We start from the raw sequence: 26433 nt of genomic DNA, 5'->3' as shown, positions 1-26433 counted from the left end.
GAATTCACATCTCTTTTCCTCATTAATGATCTCTTTCTCACACAATTAAAACTGCTGATGAGCAAGCATCACACTTCTTTGCTCAGGTATTTAAGCAATAATTACAGCTATGCAATACACAAAATGCTTAAATATGGCACTGCTTTTATGCTTTTATTGTGCAAAACACTAAACTTACTCTTACAGACTGATGGTGCCACGGCTGTAACCCTGCAGCACAGGAGAGACCTACCTGTACAGAGTGTTCATTGTGTTACACATGAGGAATCCATTTCCTGAGCCTGATTTCAGGTATCCAACAGCAGCTGGTTCAGTGCTTCATGAAAACAGCTCATTCTGTTGAAAAAGCCCTGCTGTCTTCCAGGCATTCTGCAACTGGGGAAATTGTGCTAGAGCACAACGCCTACCAGGGAATGTACTTGTGTTAGCAATCTTTTGCCATTTAGCACTTAAATTAGGCTGCAGCTTTTATGTTGAAAAGGTAATATGCCCCCTTCAAAAAAATATACCCATAGTTTAGAAAACTGCTGTTGCAGATTATTAATGCAAAAGACTGGCTGGATATGAGCAAAAGAAAATAATATTTGTACTGAAGTATTGAAAAAGAGGTATCTTCATGACTCTCTTGTTCACAGTTACTTGATTCTCTTTCTAGGAAAACATGTTAGTTCTTTGTGAAGAGAGAAATTAAATAGTGTACCTGATGTGGTTTGGTAGTAAAAAATGGTTATTTTGATAGCTCTGTGTTTCAAAGCTGAGATTTCTCAGGGGTGGTGGCATCAGTTAGTTAAAGCCCATAGGTGATACAAGTGTTCTCTAGCCACATCTTTGTCCTTTAGATGACTAAGCAACCTTGAGCCAAACAAGAACAGCAGATACAACAGGACAGTCCTGGGAAATTGTAACTGGAATTGTAGTTTGTATATCCCCCACAACCCAATCTATTACCTTTCATCAAGGCTTTAGAGGTGATGCAACTGTGTAGTAACTTCTGATGGCATGAATTTTTGAATGATCATTAAGAACTTGGTTGTCCAGACTACTTTCTTTTTTGTAGTAAAGAGGGCAGTGATTTGAAGTTACGCTCTGTATTCCTTTCTTCATTCTCAGATGAGCTAAGAGGGAAGGCTGTAAATTCTTGGCCAAGTTTTACACAGTCTGGAAGAACAGGACCAATTACAGGCATGTGCAGAATAAACAAGCTTTTAAGAATTATAAAAGAACAAACAAAAACACAGAAAAAAACCCCCAAACACAGAACAAGTTTCAAGTAGCTTTGACTCTCTTCAATCTTCAAATCAGTCATGTGAGGTGCAGCGGTTGCTCAGCCTTCAACACAGATTGTCCCTTGCTATGAAGAAAAGTTCTTGATGAATGCTGGATCCAGTAAGACATGAAAATCTTATTAAAATACAATTGCATTCTGAAGCTTAGCTCCTTCATTTGGCTTTGCTCAGCCTGTGCTCCGACCAAGCTTTTTGCAGTTAGGTTTCTCCACTGTCCCAGCTGGAATGAACGTAAAACATTTTAGTGTTAAACTCATCTACCAGTTTGATGGCAGTTTGCAGGATAAATTGTCCCATGTCAGCTCAATGCAGGAACCACGATCTTCTAGATACCCATCCGTGATTTTTGTCAGACTCGAGGTGCACAGGGTTCATGAACAGAAGCAGTGGCCAGCAGAAGAGTTCTTACATTTCATTAAAGTTGGGCATGATGATTAATTTAACAGTTATGATCGAGTTTCTGGTCTCATTTGAGGATAGATGGATCCCACTGTTTCCAGTGTTGGTATATGGAAGACAGACATGTGGATTTGAACTGTAGCTTATCAATGTGTCAAGTCAGCCCTGTGTTTTAAAGCAGCAGTGGTTAATACTGTTTTACTATCAAGGTTGGGTAATCATAATTTCTGTTTTGTTCTTAAACAAGAAGTTTCATTAGGAAGAAAAGAAGAAGAAGAAGGTTGTTCATCTTGTTCTTTGATACTCTGTTATCCTTCACAACTTGCAGAGATGATTTCTGCTTTGGATTAAAATGTCTGAATACAAATGCTTTAAAATGAAAGCTGATGAAGGAAATCCAGGTGGGTTTTTCTACAGACATAGATTAAATATGTCAATTAGTGTGCAGTTCATTTGCAGCAAAGAGGAAAATTTGAGAATGCAAAGTGTAGTGGAAGAGCCATGAATTTTATCGTCATTAGTGGCGTTTTGCTTGTGAAGAAATACTAACTGGAGTCCTGATCAGGAATGATAAGTTACACAGTTTTATCATGCACCTGAACAAAGAAGAGCATGCTGTGAGGTGATGAGTAGCCAGGAGTTTCTGTCTGAATACCAAATGGAGGTGCATTTAGTGTATTCATCTGAAACATCAGAAGGCTCAAATTTTACTCCTGAGGAAACAAATATAAAGCATCCAAGGAGGAGGATGTTTCTAAGGAAAACCCGGTGGGTTCTGTTGTAAGGCCAGTCTGCCTTTCATATTCTTTCAGTTCCCAAGCTGAGAGTAAAGGTTTCAGAAACTGTAGCTAAGAGAAATGCACAAGGGAGTAGGAAACTGTTTCACTTTGAAATTGGTCCCCCCCTTTTTTGTTTTGTTTTGGTTTGGTTTGGTTTGTTTGTTTGTTTGTTTGTTTTGGGTGTGGGTTTTGTTGTTTTTTTGTTTGTTTAGAATGTGAATGTTCATGTGAGGTTGGCCATGACATTTTCAGCTCAGAAAAATCAGATTAATCCTAGTTTTTTGATGTTCCTCCTGGGAGAAAATTCTCTCTTAAACAGTTGGTATGAATTTAATCCTTTCGCATTCCATTCTCAAGAATGCTGGAACCACTGTTCACAAGAAATCCAAGATACTTTTAAAAGGACAAAGGCAATTCTTTGTGTGGAGTTCAGCCTGGGTACATCCAGGTAAGGGAAGGGTGTTGGCTTAGACAGGAAGAGTCTACAAAGAAGTAAGAACTGAGGACTGAATGCCAGGCTGTCTGTGCCTTCTCCTTTAAACGATGGCTGATAAGAAGCTGCAGAGCTGTTGAGCCTGGTTCTTCAGGAAACAATCCCCCCTTAAATGCAGTCCTGTTTTGGTGCTTCTGCAAGCGTGAGCTGTGGTGCTGCATCACCAGTGCACCCTGGTCCCTCCCTTTTTCCCTGCAGAGCGGATCCCTGCAGCAACTGGCCTCTCTGTATTTTAATCATAGTTTTGGATTTTTTTTCTGGATGCTGGCAAGAGTTCTTAAAATCCCTCACTGGTGCTGGGGATACCAGCAGCATCAGCCTCTGGGTCATGAGCCCCTGAGGAGGCAGGATGGAGCACTGGGCACCCGTATGGGTGTTACAGATCAATTCCTTCAGTAAATAAGAGTCATTTCTGCCCCTGCCAAGAAAATAAAGCGGATTAGGGTCTGGTTAGGGCTACAGGAGTAACATTATGTGATGGTACATTGTAGTTCTGAGCCTCCAAACAGTGTAGATCCAATTACTTTTGGTGGTTTCCAGAGGCTGGAATATACATCAGTTGTGCAAACAGCAGCTTTCATCTCAGACATGCCAGAGTCAGCTTCTTTGGTCAGGTAGACTGGGTTCTGCTCCTTCCTGCTCCTGTGACACCTGCAAAGTAACAAAGGGAAAAAGACGGGGAAAAAAGGGGAGTTCATGTTCCAGCCCCTGGAGCTGGCTGTTCGCAAGCAGGCCACACATCACACAGGCTTGGGCATTTCTTGGACTGCGAGTGCAGGCACAGAAGTTTGGGAAGGCATAATCTGAAGCTATAAAACAACAGAGGTAAAATAGATTATGGTTTGCACATGGGAAAGAGTATGGATTCACATCTGCAACATGACCTCATGCTGAGCACCATTTTCAAGTTGATGTTCTTAGTGCTGGTACATGTGGTATGAATAGATGTGTGATAATTGGAGATTGTGATCTGCTCATGCTTCATTGTAACCATAACAAAAGTATTAAAAGGAAAAAAGAATGGAAGTGGATATTCTAAACAATGTCTTTCACAAGTGTCTTGTAGACCTACTGAAGATTCAGAAATGTCCTTCTAATTCTATTTTTGTTTTCCTGGTATTTTGTATCTGAGACGACGTCTTTCCCAGATTATGGTCATTTCTTCTTGTCTCATCTTGTTAATTTTGTATTTAAAATATAGACTTGCTAAAAATTAATATTTGCAGTGAAACACAAATCCAAGTGCTATTGTGTCCCAGACGAATCTTTTAATGAGGCTTTAGTTAATGAATAATATCTACATTAACACACAAGTAGGAGAACCCTGCAAGATCCAATGTTGTGTTGTGAAAGAAAGGGATTTGAATTAGAAAGTAGATCCAGAACTGCTGTAAAATGATGAAACTCCTTCTGTTAGGAAAGCTTCACTTTCTCATAACAAGGTAATGTAACCAAACATTATGCTTTCCTTCTCTGCAAAATCAGGCTGATTGTGTATTGGCTCACTGGGTGTTTACCTGAGCTGAAGTACTGCTCTGGAATTCACACTGTAAATAAACTAGCTAGACTTCTGGGATTAATCCAGTCTATCTGGAGAACACCCTCTAATTTGTCATAACATGGTAACTCAGTAAATACTGCATAATCTGCTAAGCAAATATTACATAATCTGTTGAATTTAAATATGCAGGCTATTAAAAGAATATGGATCAATCTGGCAGCACCTAGGAGGAGGACCATCACGTGTCATCTTTTTTGTTGTCTCTTTAGTGAAAAAATCACGTCACCACTTTTTTATTCCTGGATCTGATATGTATTATGTTTATGCATGTTTTTTGGGTTTTCTTGTGTGGCACCTTGCAGGATCCTAGTCCACTGAAATGAAAAGGAGCTACAGTGCAATATGATTAGATAATTTTTTTCAGGTTTATTAAGCCACAGGACTCAACTGTGGTGCATTATTTTTCTCTATACTGTATTTATTACTTTTATATTTGATAGCTATGAAAATATATTGAGGTTTTATGCTTCTATCCTTATTTTTTGGTCTTTTCAGGGTGAGAACTCTAGATGATGTGTAAAATAGGCCTGTTTAAGTAAACTGAAGATGGTATCTTGTCTCCTTTTTGTCCTTGAATGAGAGATCTGTCCTTGTTCTGGTTAAAACGGCTATGTAAATGGTAAAAATGGGGAGCAAATTTCCAGGGCCTGACTGTGTGTTTTCTGTGGGGCAGGGTTGATGTGGAGTGCTATGGTTTGGGATGCTGATGCTTCCCTGTTCCCATATTCTTATTCTCCATGGTAAAAAGGATGGAACATAGCATAGAAGTAAGACCAATGCTTTGTACTGATCTCGGGCTAGTCACTGACAAGGTTAAAAAAAAAAAAAAGAAAAGGCAGTTTACTTAATCTTTGTATTTGTCTAGTATTGATGCTTAAAATAGGTTCATCCTTACTATATCTTAGGAAGAAAAAAAAGACCAAAAAAAAAAGTGTTCTTTAGACTTTCAGACTGTCGTATAGTCTAAAATGGATTGTAGTTCAGGTTGTTGCAGTACTTGTTTCGATGCCTTTTTGGGGAACACAGGGTGTATGAATGGCTGTGTTTTTTGACTGTAGAAAACCAGAGTCTCCAAGTGCAAATTTAAGTTTTGAGTAATGGTGCAAACCTTAAGTTTTCAGTAGAATCTGCCAGTGTCTGGCTTTTGCATTCACCAAGTCCCCTTTATAGTTGTGTGTCCTAGTTCTGTAAAGTGTGGTCTACAGGAGTAGATTAATTCAGAATACTTGTGCCAGGATTTTATAGCCCCTAAGAAATTTCTCTTTAAAAACCTGTTTGTTTCAATGCCCAGCACTAAGCATGGCTCTCTTCCAGGAGCAGTATTCCTGCTGTAATGAACAGAGATATTTACTTTAGATATGACTAGGATAAAAAATGGGAATGTAAGAAGCTGGAAAGATGTGAATACAGGACTGACAGGATTTCTAGGTGCATTGCATTTGTGCATGAAGTACTTGTGCCTGCCCTTGGCTCAGTGAAAGGGCTTCAAAATGCCACTCTTTTTCTGGAAGCGTTTGGCATTCTGCAGTGCTGGAAAGGTGGTTTGAATCCCCCACATGCCCTTGCACTAACATGGTACCTTTTAGAGTGGAGGTGAAACAGTACTAAAGGTCTGGAAACCTGGAGCTGTGGCAAGCCAAGTTCTGGTTTTGACCTCATTAGTGTGGGCCCATCCTTCAAAGAAGGGCTAAAAAGGCAATGTGTTCCCTTTTAATCTAATCCTCACCAGACCCGTCGAAAGGCAGTGGGTGTACGGTGTTGTCTGCCTTCTCCTCAGAGAGTCCCAGCAGCACTTGGGTGTATCAAGTGTTATGTGGCACAGTGTGTTCCTGAAAATAAGAATGGAGTCATCGCCACTTGTTCAAACCACCCTTATCTGTCTCTGCATTTATTCTCTCCATTGTGGTACAGTAACTGCTGCAAAATTTCCAGTGTGTGTATCAAGTTACAGTTTAGTGCAGGCCCCTGTGGTTCTTGGAACAGCATGGCGCTGTTTTTGTTTACTGATGACATTTATCCTCTCATTTCCTTTTGGAAGCATGACAGCTTCTCACTGTCTCATGGGGAATGTACTTACAGGACCTTCTTTTCATGCCATGTCTGAAAGCAAGTGCTGCACTGCACAGTATCCATGTCTGCTTGCTATGGAGCCACTGCTGGTGCTTCCAGCAGTCAGACTGGCAGGAGCTTGGCTGGGCATGGAAGCACAAGGGTTTCTAAGTGCAATTATCTTGTCTTGCAGGAGGAGACCGGGAGCGGATGACAGCTAATCATGAGACCTACCTTCTCATGGCGAGCACGCAGAATGACATGGAGGATTGGGTGAAATCCATCCGCAGGGTTATATGGGCACCATTTGGAGGAGGTGAGTCACTGAGGGAACATGCAGTGCTCACAGCTACACAAAGACTCATAGGGGTTCTTCTCTTATCTCTCAGTCACAGCCACAGTTTTGAAGTAAAGAGGAGAATGGTCTGGATCTTTCCAGAAAAGTGGAGTAAACATGTTTCCATGCAGAGGGCTCAATTAAAAGACTGAACTGTGTGGAACCATTTCCCTTGATGAGGGTAACACGTGATAGTGTGAGGGGAAGTTTTCACAGAAGATTGGTCTTGTATGAAATCAGCTTTCCAGCAGGAAGAAGCAGGGTAATTCCTTTGGTCACCAGCTGAAAAACCATCCATGATGTTTTTTAAATGCCTGTTCAAAAAGCTGTCAGCAATTCTCCTGCCAATGACAGCTAAGACCAGTAACAGTATTATATAAAGCTGTGCCTCAGAATATTAGCACTAACAGTGTGGGAATTTGATTGGCATCTCAGTAGTACTGGACCAAAATTTATTGTTGGGAGTCTTAGTTGTCTTTTTAAAAATCTCTCTTATGGTGAATGGGCTGCAAATTATTATAATAAGTTTCATCATTACTATTCTGGTGATAATGTCTCTATTATAATATGAGTATGATTGATACACTTGCACAAAATGGCTGTATGTTAATCAGTCTGTTCCTTGGAGCTCTCAAATCCTGAAGTCTGAGGACAGAAGTATTTTCCTATGGTGGAAGACCACCTATATTGCAACAAATGATTGGTCTTTTCTGCAGGTTGCTGGAAAAAAGTCAGGAGGGCAGGATTGTCTGTGCTGTTTCACGAGAAGTGCAGTTATCACTGAAAAGTGTGATTGCTGACTTCAGATTTCTTTCTGTTAATTGCTGGGTAGACTACAGGAGGGAGGAGGGAGAGACTCATGGAAGTTTTCTTTAAAACTTTTCTTCTAAGCCACCTATCTTCCTTTGTGCTTTATTGAGGTCACACTGTGTTTAGGAGAGGACTTTGGCATCACTGGTGGGCTGCACTGAGGGATTTGGTCAACTAGGGCCTGCCTGACATCTCTGAAATATGACTGCCTTCTCCTTGGGTTCTCCTGGGGAAATGTGCCTTTAAAAGATGGTGCAAAGCAGTCATCTCACTAGAATCTCGCTCTTTATGTTAAATAAGATTGTTCAGTCCTGAATCTGGGAATGTAGGTATTAGAATGCTTAAAAAACAAAACCAAAACCCATACCAAAAATCCCCCAAACTCACAAAGTAAAAGATCTGTCTTAAAAGGCATGAACTGCTATAGGTATATGGAGTTGGTTTGGGAAAGGGAAGGTACGAGGAGCAGTCTTCTGTAATCAGGCTAGGTAAGAAACCTGGGTTTTTATGTAGCACAAAGATTACCCCTCTGCAGCTTTCTCTTTGCACAGCAGGCCTCATGTTGAGCTCCTCAGCGTTCTCCTACTCCAGTCCAGGAGCAGCATAAGCTGCTGTGGCAGTGATAAATTTGGAGGCTTAGGAGAAGTGGATTTTTCAAAGAGTATCTTTGTGAATTTTTGTGCTTGGCTTCCTGCACCACAGTATCTTTCTGTGGCAGATAATAAGGAAAGGCAGCCTTGCTGTTCTCCTGCAAGTGGAGGTGTCTTTACATGTCACAGGCAGGGAGCTGCGATTAGGTGAAACTAAATTCTAGCCCAAGTCCATGAACAGGGCTACAAATAGAAACCAAATCTCTCCAGTCCTGACCCTGTGCTTTCTTCACCAGCTCCTCATTTGCTTTTATAGGGCAAGAGCTATTTCTGATTTGCAGCTGGGAATCCTTCCAGCCACCAAGAAAATTCTCAGGACACCATCATTGTTGTAGGAATGTTTAATGGCAGTTACTGAGGGAAGCACCTCGCTGAGGATTTTTCTTGCCGATTTGCATAAAACTAGAGGGGTGCAATCCTTGCATTACCTTTTCAATTCATTTGCAGTTGAAACACTTTGAAGTATGTTCTTGTTTTTCTTTTTGGGTTTCTTGAGCAAGTGTACTGATTCAGGGTTGTTTGTATTGGGAAGCAAAGAGTTAAATCCCTGGAAACCGCAAAAATAAATGGAACATAATTTAGGGTGTAGTGTTCGTGGAGCAGGTTTGACTGTGATAACAAGGCAAAGGCAGTATCATGGGATGTGTCACCATTAAGAACCGAGTTTCCAACATGTCCCCCATTTTATTAACTACTTGATAGTCAGAGCTATCTTAACAATTTTAAATAAATCCTGTTAACTGTTCTGTAATTATGAATGTCCAGACACACTGGTATTTTTATTATTCTTTGGTACGTGGATGTTGCTACAGCTGCTGCAACAGTCTGACCCTTCTTAAGACAGGCACTTCTGGCTTAAGATGTCTTAAGAGCCTGCCTTTATGAGCTGTAGCTGCTGAAGTTAAAAATGGGTTTATATATCATAATAGCTGTAAAAAAGATACAGGAAAGTTGCAATCACATGATCATGACTAGCCAGTAACAAGTAATTACTTGCAACACGAAATTGTTTCAGACAGCTAATTAATCAAAATGCTAGTTTTATATCAGCTTCCTAAATTTCAGTACTTAATGGTAAACGACAATAGCCTGGTGTCACACAACTCAAGTGCCACTTTGAGTAACGTGAATTTTCTGGTTCTTCTAAGCATTGTAAGTACGCTCTGTGTGTGTGTGCAGCGGATGTGTACAAGCCTTGGTGAGCCACTAATATTTAAAGTTTGTCTGGCAGTGGGAGAGGACTCCTGGTACCAGAGTGAGGAGCTCTGTAAATTATTAACCTTATCATTAAATTGTTATTTGTTAACCTGTGCTAGAAGGAGAAGGTGGAGGGGGGCAGGTGGGAATCTGCTAAGCTCATCAAAAACAGGTTGTTTTTTGCACCAGAAGAATAAGGTGACTGTGGAAAAAAAAATCTGAAAGGGAAAAGAAATGTAAATGAGGCAGGGCATGTAATGCCTGTTTGCACATGAAATTCCCTTCCTGATTAGATTAAAAAGGCAATTTTTTACAGAGCCTGCAACTAAGGGGAGAGGGAGGAGGCGAGAAGAAGGAGCATGTGCATTTTAGCAGGGGTAGCAGTGTAAGGTCTGGCACCTCCTGCAGGAGCCAGGCACAGCCTGCTCGCTTTCCCAGCCACTGCACATGACAGGCGCCTGAAGTCAACTCAAAGTCACCCGAGGAGACACAAACCTGCGCTGCGGCTGCTGCGCCGCGTCCTCCCGCACCTGCTGCACGCAGGCGGGGAGCAGCACAGCCCCGCTGCCAGCAGCACAGCCCCGCTGCCAGCAGCACAGCCCCGCTGCCAGCCCCGCCGTGGGGCTGGTGGCGAGCGAGCCGCCAGAGCGTCCCCCGCTGCAGGCACGGATTCCTCAGCAGCTCCCGGGATCCTGCCAGCAAGGATGCACCACTGCCGCATCTGACGCGCCTCTCCCGGGAGAGCTCCTGGTAGTTGGAAGGCAATAAAACAAGGGAGAAGCCCATGAGAGCATCACACGAGGAGCTGGCTGTGTAAAAGGAGTTTTGAGAGAAATCTGGTATGGACAAAGAGCCTTTCGGGCGAAGGGACTGTTATTTTTGCTTCTTGGTTGCAGAAATAAAGGGTGCCAGCGAGGAGTGTTTTATCCTGGAGGATTCTTCCGTGGCCTTTTTGGTATTGTTCTTCTCTTTCCCCTTGCACACCACACAGTGCTGAGCTTTTGCTGTGGAATTAGTCTCTGCCACTCAGCCTCCTGTTCCAGCTGGGAGGAAGAGGTCTTTCTCCCCCTCCGTCTGTGCAGGCACTTCTGTTTGAATGGAAGATACATCTTTTTGCTGAAACTCTTTTGTTGTGACATTGCATAATAGGCAGTTGTCTCACCGCAGGAAATAAAAGAAACGAAAGGAAATAGATGGAAGAATATTGTTCCCCAAAGCAAAACTGAAGCAGGGAAGAGAACATCAGAATCATTTCAAGCCCTACCCAAGATCTAGAAGACCACAAATCTCCTAGCTCCAGAGGAAAAAACACTATTATAAAAACTCCTCAGCAGTCAGTAACGATGAGCAATTGTGGTGTTTCGTCTGGATGCTGCTGGTAAAGGAGAGCTTTGGAGGGACGTGGAGGCTCTGGCCTGTATGATGCCTGAAGACAGAAATGCTGGAGTCCGCAGCCCAGGTGCCTTAGCAGCAGCTCCCTTCATTCCTAAAACTACTTACAGGAGAATTAAGCGGTGTTTTAGTTTCCGCAAAGGTAGGTCTGTTCTGTCGCTGTGTTCTGCTTTGCTGGTGAAGCCATGGCTTCTGAGAAGTCGAGGGGGCTCTGTGTGCAGGGGCAGATGAGAGCACCGAAACAAAAGGCATTGAACAATGCAGATGCCAACGTTCCACGAATGATTTATTTACTCCTTTGTTCATTTGTTTGTAGCTGGCCAGCACATACTGTCTCCTCTACATAATAGCCCATGAATGCAGGAATGAGGTGGAATGAGACAAGATTATTGCAGTGCCTCTGAGCAGAATTGAGTGAGGGAGTCAGACCTGTGATGCTCCGAGTTCCCTGTTAGGCAGAACATCAGGAAAAAAGTTTATATTTGCATTTTGTCTGTGTGGGAGGAGGGAGGGAGGGAGAAGAGAGGGAGCAAAGCAAGGTGATAAATGTTCATCTGTGCAGAAGCTGGAGTCCTTGGCTTCAGAGGTTTCTGATGGATTGAAGTGTAGCTCTACAATGCACTGTCCTGGTGCAAGTGCTGCATTGCCACTTCATCATGCTGCCCTGCAGCCTGCATTTGCCTTTTCACCTGCTGCATAGAGAGATTTATAGCCAGTTGTGTTCTGCATTGCACATACTCCTGTTGAAGCAGTGCATGGCAATACTCGGGGAAAGAGGGCAAAGAGGAGGCTGAATGTCATAGTATGTCAGCTGAAAGCACTGGAAGGGAAGCACATGTCTGAGACAGAGATACGACAAGCGATGCTAAGGTGCTATGGCAGTTGGGATGGGTGGGGAGAAGCTGTTCCCATGACAAGGACAAAAACTTTGTGTGGGGGAAGAAGAGGATATTAGTGCTGTTTTAAAAGCTCTGCTGGACTGAGAAATCCAAGTGAAAGGGCTAAATTGCCATGTTTTTTTCTGAAACGTGAGAAATTACTTTACACAGGGCTTATACAAATTCTATCACCTTCTTCTCCTGCTCCTTCCTCAGCTGTTCCTCTGTGCTGCCATTTGCCCTTTTGCCAGACCACACAGCTCTTTGCTCCCAAGCCTCAGCAGTGATGTAGTGACATCATTGCTTTCGAGGGTTGGTGAGCAGGCAGTCAGGGGCGATGTCTTGGAACGAAGGATCACAGCCAGTGAGGGGCTCACTGCAGAACTACTGCAGAGATCAGCTATCACCTGCAGCTGAGAGAGCACTGGGAGCTGTTTTCCCCCTGTACCCCCCTCCCCAAGGCCCTTGGTTGCTAGAGTTCAGTCTTGCTGGAGGCTGGCCAGGAGGATGTGCATGTGTATTGCATTTCAAGGTGTCAGTGTGAATTAGAGCTGCCTGTGCCCCATTTATACCCTTAACTATTTGAGAAATGTTTGGAAGTTGAATAAAGGATTAACTGATAATTTTGCAGACAGCTGCCTTTGTGCCTGGGTACAGCCTTAGCTGCTCCAAGAGCTTCAGCTGTTGATTCTTCCCCCATATGTTCTGATACAGAAACTCTCCATGTCTAAAACTCCCAAGTGAAGCAGCAGCGCTTGGGGCAGAGGACGGAGTGATGGAGGTGTTGCTGCTAATTTGCTTTCCTCTATGCAAAATTCGTTTCAGTTGCTTTCTTATGTACATTTTCTGTCAAGGCCCCTAGATCAGAGCTGCAGAATGCTGGGGCATATATTTTAACTAGGTCCATGTCCCACTGAAGTCAGTGGAAAGATGAACATTAACTGGACTCAGTCAAGCCTTTGCTATGGTTGCACTGGCACATTAAGCTAACTACACTTGTCTTACTAACTGGTTTACTGAATGATTATTACAACTTCATTTGCAGATTGTATACCTAAATATAAAGAAAGGAAAAACTAGCCTTCTGCAAACCTAATCAGTACTTCTTGCATAAAGCAGATCAGTTAGTTCTAAGCTGTGCAACATGATGCAAAAAGTACAATTAGCAGGGAAAACCATCAGCTAGTCATGGGAAGTACAAGAGAATCATGACATCTTCACCAATGATACCAGGTATAGAACCCTTCCTGGAAATTCAGGTCAAAGTTTCATTGGGATTGGCACCAAAAAATTAGATGCCAGGCTTATTTGGGGGTCATGTCATGGGAGAAGTCAGTGCTCAGAGGGCAGAATCTTGAGCAGAGACAGAGCCAATCATCTTTAAACTCCAGCTTGGAGAAGATCCTCTCTGTTTAAGTACCACCACAGGAACCTCCATAGAGACCATGCAGGAGCAGTGGAGAAAACAGTATCTGAGGTAGGCATGCATGTGAGAACATTCAATAATGCGGTGAATTTGGGTGGGCAGAGTTGTGGAGAAGGAGGTGGCATTGGCTGTGACCAGAAAAGTGTAGTGCAGGCTGTGATGTGATCAACTGTGACAAGTTCCTGGTGATGTTTTCAAAATTCCCTTCTTTCATTTCCTGTATCTAGTTGTGCTCTTATTTCAGGGTTGTTTTTCCTAAGCAGGTTATTTGGGTGTGCAAATGTTCAAAACTCCAGGGTGGGAGTTTATCTTGCCTTCTCTACTGCCAGCATCACACTACCTGTGGAGTTGGGAGAAGGCTTGAAGAGAAGAGAATGATTCAGGCAGGAACAAAATTCTGTTACCACTGGTTTTGGTGGTTTTTTTCCTCTCCTATACATCACAAAATTCTGTAGAGAAAATTCTCCCTGTCTTTGATCCACTCAAAACAGCACTTACTGCTGTGGAACATCTGAGCAGAAAGCTGATGGGAAATAATAATTAAAAACTCCATATTAGGTGTTATGTGGCCATGCCAGCCACTTCTTTGTGTTATTCCAGGACCTTTGTTCCCAGTCCTGCTGTTGAAAGCCATTCATCTGATGTGTTATTTTCTGTCAATGAATTACTGATGAAGAATTGAGAGCTGTTTAAAATTCACATCCAGATTCTAAGCTGAGATCAGTTCCTTTGACCTTAACTGACCCTTTCTGATGAGTAGAGCCCATGAAACCAGAACTTGTTTTGGAAGCACCAGGATCCTTTGCTGCACGTTAGAAGAACACATGTACAGGCGTGGGCTGTCTATGAGAACATCAGCCCTCAGTGTTTTTTGCTGTCTGAAACCTCCTGGCTCACTGAGTGCGTGTGCTGTGGTAGATCTAGAGTGGCAGGTGGGCTTTTTTGAGATATTGCTTATTTCAAGCCATTCCTTATGGAGCAAGGTGGCAGAATGGCCACCCAGATTTTTCTCCTTTTTTCCTCCTGAATCGGAAGTCCTACACTTCAGATGTGACCCCTGTCTGTGTGTAGTTAGCTGTGGAAATCATTGACTAATAGCATTCTTAAATTTTAAAGCCATCCTCTAACTGTGAGTATGTATTATAAAAAATAACCACAGTGCTTCCACAACTCTTGGGAAGACATATGCAGAATCTGCATATAGCACTGTAGTGTTTTTCATAAGGTTTCTGGGTATCTGTTGAGCATGGAAATACAGTTTCTCAAAGTGTTTACAAAACTTCTGCCACGGGAATGTTCTAGTTAATGAATAACTGCTCAGCATGCCCTTTACTAGCATGTGATTTTCCTCTTTGATGTTATGCGTGATCTTGGCTTAATTGGATATAGCTTTACAGACCTCCAAGAGCTCTCTGAAAAAGCAGTTCTGCTGATTAAATCTAATGACTGGTCAGAACTGGATCCTGTACATTTCCCTGCCTTCCACCAGCTGTGGGGAAGCCAAGCCAATGCAATTCTGAATATCATGGCTTCTTGTTGATTTATTTGTTTCTCCTCTGGCACCCTATCCTAAGGATAAACCAAACCACAGGTCAGCGCTTGTGCATCTGTGCATTTCTGGATTTTGGAGACACTGAGATGTAGGAGGAGCCACTTAAATTTGCATTACAACATGAGTTATCAGGGCTCTCTTTTATTTCCTTCTCCAGCAGAGATGTTCTTGTTTAGTTACTCTAGTGGAAATTTACTTAAGAAACAGCATTTGAGATTTTCTCCGTGATTTTGGTTGCGTTCTAGTGTCCATAACTTGGACTGTATTTTCCTTTCTTTTTTGTAAGGGAGGTGCAAGTAGTTACCAATTATAGCTGATAGTGTTCATCATTTTTTCTGCCAAGCATTTTGGAACTACAGTTCTTCACAGGAATGCCTTTGCTTCCGAATAGTCACCCTCTTAATGCTTGTAGACTCTTCATCTGCAGTATCTCTGTAGCAGTTAGTTGTGGCATGAGAGGGGATAAAAGCATTGGAGAGGGGCAGTGGAAGAAGGTGCACCTCAGCCAGCTGACAGCAGAAGGATGATGAGCTAGGTAGAAGCTATGGCAACATGATGTGGAAGCAGAATCGTCATGTTTCTGCCACTTCTGCCCCTGGCAACAGAGTACCTTTGCCATAAGGCCATCAGCAAGTCTGTGACTTCAAGTCAATATTTGTGCAGGCTTATCATGACTGATTCATTTCATGGCCAAGTTCTGCCTGGTGCAGTGTTCTACATTTGTTAGGTGAAGGAAATGCTTCCTTTGCAGAAGTTCAGCCTACACCTTGACACCAGCCCAAGCCTGCCTGAGATGAATTCCAGTGCCAAACAAATTGAAAAACAGTGTTTAATTCTAGTTACAGACATCTTAGTGCTTTATGGTTCCCGCTTGTTTTCATTTTGTGTTGTCATGCATCAGCAATTTATAATAATATAGGAAGGTTCTTTGCTCCCACTGCACAAGCTGCCCATATTCTGGTTTTATTCATTATCTATTAGATGTGCTGAAAACCAATTTTAAAATGAAGTAAAAAAAAGGCAGCATCCAAAAAATGTATTAATAGAAAGTGATGTGTTTTGACTGCAGTGTCATTACTAATAGGAGTTTCAAAGCACTCTGGTAGGTCTAAGAACTTACTCTCTCCTGCAAATGTAAGCTGCAATATGCACATTACTGATTAAAGGAAGTTAGCATAGTGAGAAGAAGGTACAGCCAGCAGGAGAAAGCTTATTCCTACTAATTGTACTGTCAGTGGGCATAAGTTGTAATTATACATACATTGTAACTGTATAATTGGAATATCCTATTGTATTTTGTTTGAAAAGAGGCAAAAAGTCTTGTGTTTGAAACCAGGAGATCTCATGGGTTCTTGCAAGAAAGCTCAGGCTGTATGTTCATAGGGCAAACTGGACTAGGATGGCCAAGTCCTGCACCTAAGAAGGAATAACCCCAGGGAAACAGCTCTGGGGAAGGGACCTGAGTGCCCTGGGGGACAAGCTGGACAGGAGCCAGGAGTAGACCTGGCAGCAAGGAAAATTGGACAGCAGTCTGGGCAGTATCAGCAGTAGCACAGCTAGCAGAAGGAGGAAAGTGATTAACACTCTGCTTAACGTTTTTTAGACCATATTCCAAATATTGCATCCTTTAACAAACAAAACAAAAAAACCACCGAAATCAGGTGGAGGTGGAGATTCATTAAAGGGAGTTGAGCAAAGGCTCACTAAAGTGTTCAGGAGCTAGAACACATGCCCTTTGAGGAGAGGCAGAGAAAATGGGGCTTGTTCAGCTGGGAGGAGGGACAAACTGGGGGGCACTGAACAGCAGCCTTCTCGTATATTAACAACTTTGAAATCCCCAGACTCCCATAATAACACACATTCCTTAACTGACGTTCACTGGTCCTTCTTCCCTAATTCCCCTGCTTTGAGGAGAGTGTAGCAAGTGGAAGGACTTGAGGATTTTGTGTTGACCAACTGCAAATTTTAACTTGGACAAATACAGGAAACACAGCTTCAATTAATACTCCTCCCACCCCCATAGTCAGTTTGTAGGAGGTTAGAAAAGTATGCAAGAATTAAGAAAACATACTTAGCATACTTAACTCCTCTGCCAGCCTGAAGGCCCTGAACTTTGTGGATGCTACATCAGCCAGTATTCTTCTAAGCTTGACTCACTCTGAAATTTCAAAAATTCCTTCTTTAACTGTTAATTGTTGGGCTTTGGGTTTTGTACAGCATGAAAGGAAGAGAGCTAATAAAGAGTGACTGTGTGATGTTCATTCCCCTTACCTACTGCTGGCTTTGGCATCCCCAAGCGTGGGTACCATGGAAATCACAAAATACACTGCTCTGCATCTCAGAGACTCTCTGGATGTCTTAGCAGGACATCAGTTACTCTCTCCAGTTATTTCCTCTGCTACAGTAAAAATAATTGCTTTTAAGGACAAACTCCAGACCTTCAGTATGGTTGAGACTTGTCCTTGAGCATTTGCAAGGCAACTGTTCTGCCTGCAACTGAGGTGTAAGTTACCTTTCCTTTCTGTTAAAGGAAAAACGTGCACATTAAAGGTTACCCAGATGGATGCTTTGATCTGAATTGTAATCTATGGGTGAATTAAATTTTTAGTTCAAAATCAGAAGCTGTCTAGCTCAATTTTGGGCTTTTTTTTTTAGAAAAAGCAAACCAAAACAATTCTGGGTTTCATCTTGAATATTTTTAAACCAGCAGGAACAGTGTGCTCAGTGAAGGGCACAATTTACTGCCTTTTTTTTTTCTTTTACTTTATAGTGTACATCATTGCAAAAGTGAAGTAGTCATTTGGTCTTTAATTTCTGATCGTGACTGCCTTAGAGCTATTCATTGTCCTGCTATATATAGAAATTGAATTGCCTTGCTTCAGCCTCAGTGCTGATCAGCAAGGGGTGGTCTCCAGAGAGAACTTCCAGCACAGATGACATGCCTTGAACATTATTGTGCTGCTCTGCACTTTGAAAGGAGAGGCAAAGTAAGCTCTAAAGAGTAGCTGTTGTTCCAGTGGTAGCAATGATACCCTCAGAGCAGGGTCAAAATTAATTCTGTCCAAAAACCTCCATTTTCTTCTGAGCATAAGGACAAATTTAGGTTTCCTGCAGTTCATCTGACATACTTCACCTTTCATGTCAGGAACTTCTGCTCATACACAAAATTTATTATTGCTGAAGCAGATGGTGAAAATGCATTGTGGATTTATCATTGTCTATTTGAAGAACAGTAATTTCATTCAGTAGGGACAAAATGCTGAGTTATATTTGTAAATATTTTTCCCTCCATGTGTACAGGTAATGTTCATATGTCTTTGGAACTGATACAGGAAGTACTTAATAATTAGACATCAACCAGAAAAGATGGAGATAGGCATCACTTTTGAATCAGAAGTTTTGTGACAGAAAATCCTATTTGTGTTATTCCAGTGTTTTCTATGCCTGTGGTCTTGCAAATAATTTACAGTGTTTTATTTTAAATAATGTTTTTGAGCATTGTTGTCAAATGTCAGCCAGCACTGTATTTCCAGACGAGTGTCAAGGGTGAAATTGAGCATTTTATTCTTAAGAAAGCAGTAGGTTCATTGTCCCGGCATTTAAATGACCTGCAAACTGCGTGGGTTGTAACAGAAGGTGTGGGCTCCTCAGATGTGTTGATGCTGCTGAGCTGAGTCAGAGCTCTCTTTTTGGTGCAGGTATTTTTGGGCAGAAGCTGGAAGACACTGTCCGGTACGAGAAGCGCTATGGGAACCGCCTGGCTCCCATGCTGGTGGAGCAGTGTGTGGACTTCATCCGACAGCGGGGGCTGAAGGAAGAAGGCCTTTTCCGACTGCCCGGGCAGGCTAATCTTGTCAAGGAGCTACAGGATGCGTTTGACTGTGGAGAGAAGCCTTCTTTTGACAGGTAAAACCCTCCAGCTGTTCCCCACTCCCTGGAGCCAAGGCAGGACACGGTGTGCTGGGCTGGCTGACCCACAGTGCTGTAAAACACATGGCAGCAACAGATAGAATGACATGTTTTTGTAGGTTTCTCTCTGTGTGTTTCCTATTACCGCTCTGAAATGTCTTCTTTTTTATTCTGACTTTGATGTCTGATTTCAAAGCGTTCCTGGAGAATTTCCTTTTGTGAAAAGTTGGTTAGGAGAAGGATTGCTAATGTTTTGGTTTAATCAAAAGTATCTGGATAGCCTTGATCTTAATATTATTTGAAATGCAGTGGTGATGCTGGCTTTTAGTCAGTTCCACAAAGGAAAAATTCTGTTATCACCAATCTCAGTGTGTTCTGTTATCTATAAAATTGACTGGAAGTAAAGTGTACTTTCATGTATTCCTTTATAATTTTGGGCCTTTGGTCTTACAGTAAAAGTCACTCTGACCATAAAAACAAACCTATGTGGTCTTGAGGATCCAGGTTTGATTTGTATTCCAATATTTATGCAGTTTTACAAAGCTAATGAGAGTTTCTGGGCCAAGGAAAACCTAGTCCTGTTCACACAGCTGTGTATGACTTTGCTCTCCTGTATGACTAATTTTTGTACTCTGTTCCTGTAAGCATTGACAGCAGCAGTCACATATTCAGAGTGTGCAATCAAACAGACAGACCCAGTGGATTATGAGTGCTACGTAGACTTTTAAACTCTGATCAGAATTAGTATGATGGTAATGAAATTCCAATTCAAGAGACTGTTAAACAGTGGTTGTCCTCAGCATGTGCCCTAAGTGGCATCCATAGCACACCCCCACAGTGGCATCAGGATGCTTCACTGCAGTTGTGGGCCCAATGGGAATTAGGAGGAAGAGGCAGATTGCATTTGTTACATGAGACCTTTGTCTGATAGCAATCCAAGTAACAGGAAGGAAAGTGTAGCTTGATCTTTTAGTGCAAAAACATGCCATAATTCAAACCTGATTGCTGGAAATCATTTAGGTGCCTCCATTCCCTGTTCCTGTGAAGTGAGCAGATTAATTAAGCTTGAAGTTTTGTGCATCAGATGCACAGAAGGCAGACACCTGTAATGGTCTTTCATCTCCAACAGTTTTCCTCAGTCCTGACCCTCACTTTAAAAGAAAAGTTAAGAATTTATAATGCTCTGGAAAAGTGATTTGTCTTCCTGTGAGGTTTATTAGTTTCTTGTTTGAAGGTGAGTTAGGATAATTGATGAGTAAATGGCTTTATGGAGCCAGAGGACTATGGGAAGTGACAGTGTTAGCTGATAAACGTTTATGGCATGCTCACTTACTGTTCAGGTACCATGTAGCTTATTTAAAAATGGTAACGAAGCATCTATTGGGTACATCTTCCTTACTTGGACATTATGATAAATACTGCTGATCACGTCTGTCTCTATCAAAGAGTAGGCGAATGGCAGAAACAAAAGGTTCTCCTGTGCCTGTAAGCCAAATAATTGTGGAGGAAATGCTTAAGAAAACAAGCCACCCCAAACTGTGGGAAGATGATGTACTGAACACCCCACTGAGAGGTACAGCTTGAAGGAAGTGCACAAGTTCTAACTGCTCCAAACAAATGAGACCAGGGCTCAGCCACACTAATTTTTTTTCAAGGTTATCTAGCAACATCTTTAGCACAGACTAATGAGCCCCATGAACAGGTATGCTGGCTGAGCTTTAGCAGATGAAAAGGAGAAGAGATTTTACATGCTACTGCTGTGAAGAATGCACGTAATTTCTACTCTAGCAATTAGGAACATCAGCAGGAGCTGCCTATAAATCGCTGGTCCTGCAGTTCTGCTTCTGAAGCTGAGAATTTATAGAACACTGACCTTGTATGTCCCCGTGTCTTGCACAGGGTACTTTTCCTGTTTACTTTTTCACATTTGAGTTTGAAGAGGTGTGATTTAGGTGTAGCACTGGTCCAGAAGTCAAGCAGACATAAACTCTGCTCTAATCTCTGCTTTGTTTCCATTGGACATGTGCTTTTTTCCTCCAACCTGTTGTTCCATTTGTAAACTCTTGAGGTGAAGTTCATTTCATAGTGTTTACAGAGCACCTGTGTGATGACCTTGGTTTTGGGGTAACTTTTCATTGTGCTGAACAGCAGCATGGGCTCCAGGTTTAATGCAGCCAGTTTGGCAAGTTGAGCTCTTGGAAAACAGCCACAATATGAAAAGTGCTGTAGAGAAAGAAAAAACCACATACATTAGGCATCCATGCTTACTTTTTCTTGTGAACCTCCAGATCCACTGTGTTTAATCTGTAGTTACATGTTATTATTAGCCAAGAGTCAGTCCCATGGTGCAAAATTTACCCAGGTTCTCTCTATTAAATTATATTTTGCCGGTTCTCATACATCAACAATAAGAGACTTTTACAGTTAAAGCAGAGCTGACATTTTTGTTCCTGGGGCATGGAACACAATGGAATACAGGTCACACTTCCGTAGCAGTGCTGGATCACTGGCTCTGGCTGGGAGAAAGGCTGGCTGCTGTCATCAGTGTTGGAACTAACACAAAGAGCTGATGTTTGAGGAGTTTGCCATTTTTCATACTCACACTTTTTCCATGTCCAGATGCACGTAAGTCAGACAAAGACTTCAGAACGTGTGAAGATGCTTTGAAATACATGTGCAGGCTTGTGTATATTTTTGTGTGATAAATTGCTATTAAATAATTCTTCTCTTCATGCCTTCATAGCGGGTTTAGTAAAATATGTAACATAGAATGAAAAGCAAAACCAAAGGTAAGATCATACACCCGTGGTTAGTACTCCTTTAAAGTGTCATCTCTGTTTTAAGATGGTTGTACACCTTAAATCACCTTACAGGTGTTGGGAGATGGAGTTCAGAGGCACAGATCTGCTCTTTGGCCCAGAGTTCAGCTGCTGTCCACGGTTCTGTGGAGACCCTGCCCTTCTTTCTCCCCTCTTGCCTTCCTGTCTGCACGCCTTTGGCAGAGAAGAACACAGATGAAGCACAAGTAGAACAAATACAGCAAATTAGAAACAAGAACTGGAATAGCTTTGCTCAAAAGAAAATGCAGCCATGTTTTGAAACATAAAACATATCTGAGAAATGGTTGTACTCATGCGAGTTAGCAGCTGGATGTTCCAATACTGAAGTCAGTTACAAAAATGCAGTGGAAAAAACCTTCACTTACTAATTTTGATCTTGATCTTACAATTGGAATAAGATGTTGCTGAAGAATCATGTATGAGAATGGAACAAGTATTTAAAATTTTTCAAACTCATAGACTGAGGAAACCCTGTGTCTGATCTGAAACATCCAGCCCCCCAGACCCCCTCTTATAAAAACTGGAACATCATCATTTCTTGCAGTATTGGAAAGGTGAGGTGCAGCTGGCTACAGCTGAAAACTGCTGAGGCCTTTCATGTGAAGAAAAACACAGCGCCTCAAAATTGTGTGTCAGTTCAGAAACAAAAATCAATAAATACCTCACTCCCTCTGAATGTATCTGCACATATTGTGAAATTTGCTTTAAGGAACTAGCAGTGCAATTAGGCAATCACTCATACTTGCTACTATTTGAAATATCCTTGGTATTTCCAGTACATCTCCACCTCTGTGTAAAATTGCCCCCTCCAGGGAATCCATTTTCTTTGCCCTTGGGGTATTTGCTTCTCTCATCTTGTGTGGCTTATGTTTTACTTATAAAGTCCCTCATCTCCTTTACAAATCATACATTTGTAATGATACAAAGTGAATTATGACCATTTGTTCTGTAGCATTAGCACAGAGAATATGGCACTGCATAAGGAAAATAGCATAAGGACTTGTTCTCCAGTTTTTACCTAGGAGGGGCACAAAGTTGGATTTCTCTTTTTATATTGCCTCTTTCCATCTGCTGTTCGTCACAATTACTACCAGATGACATGTGAGATAAGACTGCTCAAGGAGGAAAAATATTTGAAGTGTCACTGAAACAAATATTAATTAAAAAATTAATGTGATGATACATGTGTCTTGGATTTTCATAACGATTACTGATGTGTATAGTTCAGTAGTTCAGAAGAGCTCAAAAGTTTCATCGCTCATCTGCCAGCATTAGTGTGCATGGACAGGAAAGAAGGAAAGTACAGAAATGCATATTTAACAAAGCGTTTTCCTATGACTATGAATTCCTCTAAGGAAGAATACAGTGTATTACAGGACAAAATGCTACTGCTCTGGTCACCATTGCAGTCAGCTGAGAAAAAGGTACCTAAGTTGATAGTATGTGATAGCTGGGAAATGGTAGCTGTGACTCACTGGAGCCATGTAATCCAGAATGTAAACTGGTATGTTCCTGTGCATTTAATCACTGGGGTTGTTGAAGCAAAATAAGACAGTGACGAGGATGAGGTGACAAGGAGCACATGCACAGTTCTTTTTTTCCTCCTGAGGCAAAGAATGCTGTAAAATTTTGGTGAATGCAGGAAATGGGACATGTCTCAGTGGGGCCGCAGTCTGCATTGGCACTGTGCAGATGGCAAGTAGAAAGCACTGGTTGTAAAAATTGTTCTTTGTTTTCCAGATCCAAGCCTGTACATAAGAACTTGTTTAGAAGCAGATAGTTTCCTGCAAAGAAGGGGCTTTATATGTCTTCCTACTGGCAAAGTGCACTAATGCCTAAAACTGCACAGCACATTTTTATGTGAAATGAAGTCTTTGCTCGAAAGCTTGTTCCTGCCAAACACAAATGGCCTTAGGCCTGTGAAAATTCCTGTTTGTTTCTGCCTGTTCCAGACTTTCTTCCCTGATCCTCTCAATCTGCTCATCAGCTATACCTCTGGACCCACTTCCATGTCCTTTCCAATTCCAGCCCTTTTTCTAACCAGCTAACAGAAATAACTTCTGCACATGTCACAACTTAAAGACCTAGTCTAGTAATTAAATACACATTAGGAGACATATCTATTGTGATGCAGGGGTCATTAAATCAACTTAATTGGTATCCTGTTGTGTTTTTAGTTGGGTTTGTTGTCCTCAGAGTGTTTTTAGTTATTGGCAATCTGAATGAACATTTGTAGTTACTTTGCATGAATTTCAGTTTCAGAAGTGGTTGGTTTGTCAGCTCTAATTAAAAAAAAAAAAAAAAAAGTCAGCTACATATTTTATTTACCAATGACAAATGATTTCTTAGCCACGGTCACCTTTAAGAAAGGATGGCATTTTTTTACTATGTGCAAGGTCTGAGAGAGTGGTTTTTTCCAAGCATTCACACCTGGGTTGCAAAATCTGTGCCTTTTTCTTCCTGTTAACAAGGACAGGTAGTTTATTTGTTGTGGGTTTCCATGTTTTTGCATATGCTTGCAATCCCTGAAAAAAATCTTGGAGAAACTTAACAGTTTTTTTGAGCAATCTATCCAGCATATTCATGGGAGCTGGTAGAGGAAGCCCATCTGTTTCTTAGACCTCTGCCCACCTTACCTGAAAGCACTTGTGTCTCTCTTTAGGGATCTGTATTTTTTTTAAGCAGTTTTTAACATCCTTCCCCATAGAGTTTATCTTTTTCTTTGTGCTAAATTGCGGTCTTTACTGCTGTTTTTAAAGCCTTTATAAACCTGAATAAATTGGCTGCTGTTACAATTACTGCAGTGGATATCTAACTTGGAAATAGAGTCTGCCAATCTTCAGTATTCCTTGTGGACTGTGGAAGGCAGAATGCTTTGTAAAAATGGTGAGCACAGGGACAAAGGAGCAGGATAGGTTTGATTTATTTCTCTGTCTAAACCAAAAAATAAGAATTGAGCTCGGTTGATAACTTAAACTAGAGCCAGACTTCGCAGCAGCAAGGAGAGGAGAAGACTGCTCAGGGCTTAAAATGGTAAACGCTTTCATGTATGTTCCACAAGTTGTAGGCAAAATTTAATCTGGTACTTAGATGAGGCACAGGACTGCTTGCACTAGATCTGCATTATGTAGGAAAATTATATAGAGTAATGCTTTGAAGATACCCACATAGGGGAAGAAAAATCACATAGGACATTAAGTTAACCTGACCTTTGAATTTCTAGACCAAAGCCTGACTCCCAAAATCAGTCAGACTGGTACACAAACTGTAATGTTCTCCTTTGTTTTATTACCAGGACTCCTAAATTGAATTATAGCCTCACAGCTTGTTGTTCCCTACTGTTTGTTCTTCATGCAAACTGTTTATGTACCATCATGATCTAGAGCTATTTTTGGCACAGCATTAATCTTTCTGTAATGTGACCTTGCCTTGTTAATACTTCCTCTCACCGAGTTTATGAGGGGCTTGTTGGCTTTGTGCTCTGAAGTGCTGACTCCAGCTCTCTGAACACGCTGTCTGCTTGTCTGAGTGCGAGGGTTATGCCTGGATTTCTGGTGACCTGCTGGGCTTCAGTGAGATGGTTTATGGTAGAGAGAGTGAAAAACTTCAGGCAGTGTAATCGGTCTGACAGCCACTTCCATGGTGTCTGTGGTATCACAAAGGAAAGTGCTGTCAAACAGCAACGCCATGAGAGATATTAAAGACAAAGTTCAGATGAATAGGGCTTTGAATATGGGCAGTCTGATGACTAAGGAGAGGCTGGGACATATTTGCAATTGTCATGCCTGTGCATGAGCAGTGTTGGAGTGGGGGGATGCTCCTTTGGAAATACCACCATGAATGCAGTATTAATATTTTGGTGAGATAAGTCATCTTTGTCAGACCTCCCATCACAACATACCAAAATAGCTGTTTCTCAGCTTGCTGGTGCTTTTTATGTTACATTCAATTCCCCACTTTGTGCTTTGTCATTCCCATTTCAAGCTCGTAATTGTGCACTTTGAGAAAGTCTGCCTCGGTTAATGAGAGTTGTTCCAATTTAGATAACAGAGGATTTTCTGCCATAATTGACATACTATGTTTTAATAAAAATTAATGAATACTTCTAATCTTGTTAATTATGAATGTGTAATCATGAAACACTTTGATATTACACAGTCAGATAGCAAAAGAAATATGAAGATCGGTGTAATCATTAAATTTCTGTAGCTGTAATGATTCTGGAATGTAGGCAAGGATGGTGCTGAAGGGGGAAATTCTGCCCTGTCTTAAACTGATCAGTTGTAATTGGAAGAAGTCCACGAGGAAATGGTCTTCCACAGACCTGCAAAGATTCACATTTTAAAAACTACACCAATTATCCTCAAGGCAGAAATATAAGTGCTGTTGTTTGACTTAGACTATGGATGTAACACCACAGACTAAAAAGGGAAAATAAATGCTCCCAGTCCTCCAGTTCAGCACTTCTTAGAAACCCATGGCTGTCCTCTGGGGCTGAAAAGTGCTTAGTGGTATTCATGGACTGAAATACCCAGAATACAGATGCATTAGGACTGGAGTCTGGCATTTTAAAGTTTTCCTCTGTAATTTAAAGCAAAAAGTGGATAAAAAAATACTACATTGCAAGGTCTAAACAAGTCTCATATTCTGAGAGATGGTCTTTTAGTTACATTATTTATAAAAATACCGTCATTTTTGTACCCCCAGTTGCACTCAAAAAAGAAGGTCACTGGCTTTTGTCTAAATGTTGATTTAAAAATCCGATTCTTAAAGAGCTTGGCAAGTAGTTTTTGTCTGTGTATACAGACTGTGTGCATTTTTTTTTGTCCTGCCAAAATTTGTATGGTAATTTCTGTACAGATAGACTAAATCCTA

General features: G+C 41.6%; 1 protein-coding gene across 12 annotated transcripts in view; it reads left to right on the top strand.

Moving 5' to 3' along the window:
• ARHGAP24 (Rho GTPase activating protein 24) overlaps window positions 1–26433 on the top strand; it is a 247525-nt gene that overhangs the window by 210357 nt on the left and 10735 nt on the right. For 11 of the 12 annotated variants that reach the window (XM_069012940.1, XM_069012938.1, XM_069012943.1 and 8 more), the window contains 2 exons: window positions 6761–6883; window positions 18508–18715. In XM_069012940.1, the coding sequence (XP_068869041.1) occupies window positions 6761–6883; window positions 18508–18715 (331 nt within the window). Of the gene's footprint in view, window positions 1–6760; window positions 6884–9907; window positions 11096–18507; window positions 18716–26433 lie in introns of those variants that run through there. The other variant, XM_069012945.1, reaches the window with a different exon arrangement.

Source organism: Aphelocoma coerulescens, chromosome 4, assembly GCF_041296385.1.
Source record: "Aphelocoma coerulescens isolate FSJ_1873_10779 chromosome 4, UR_Acoe_1.0, whole genome shotgun sequence".
NCBI lineage: Eukaryota > Metazoa > Chordata > Aves > Passeriformes > Corvidae > Aphelocoma > Aphelocoma coerulescens.
Note: the sequence above shows the minus strand (reverse complement) of the source record. Positions and strands in the feature narration are given on the sequence as shown.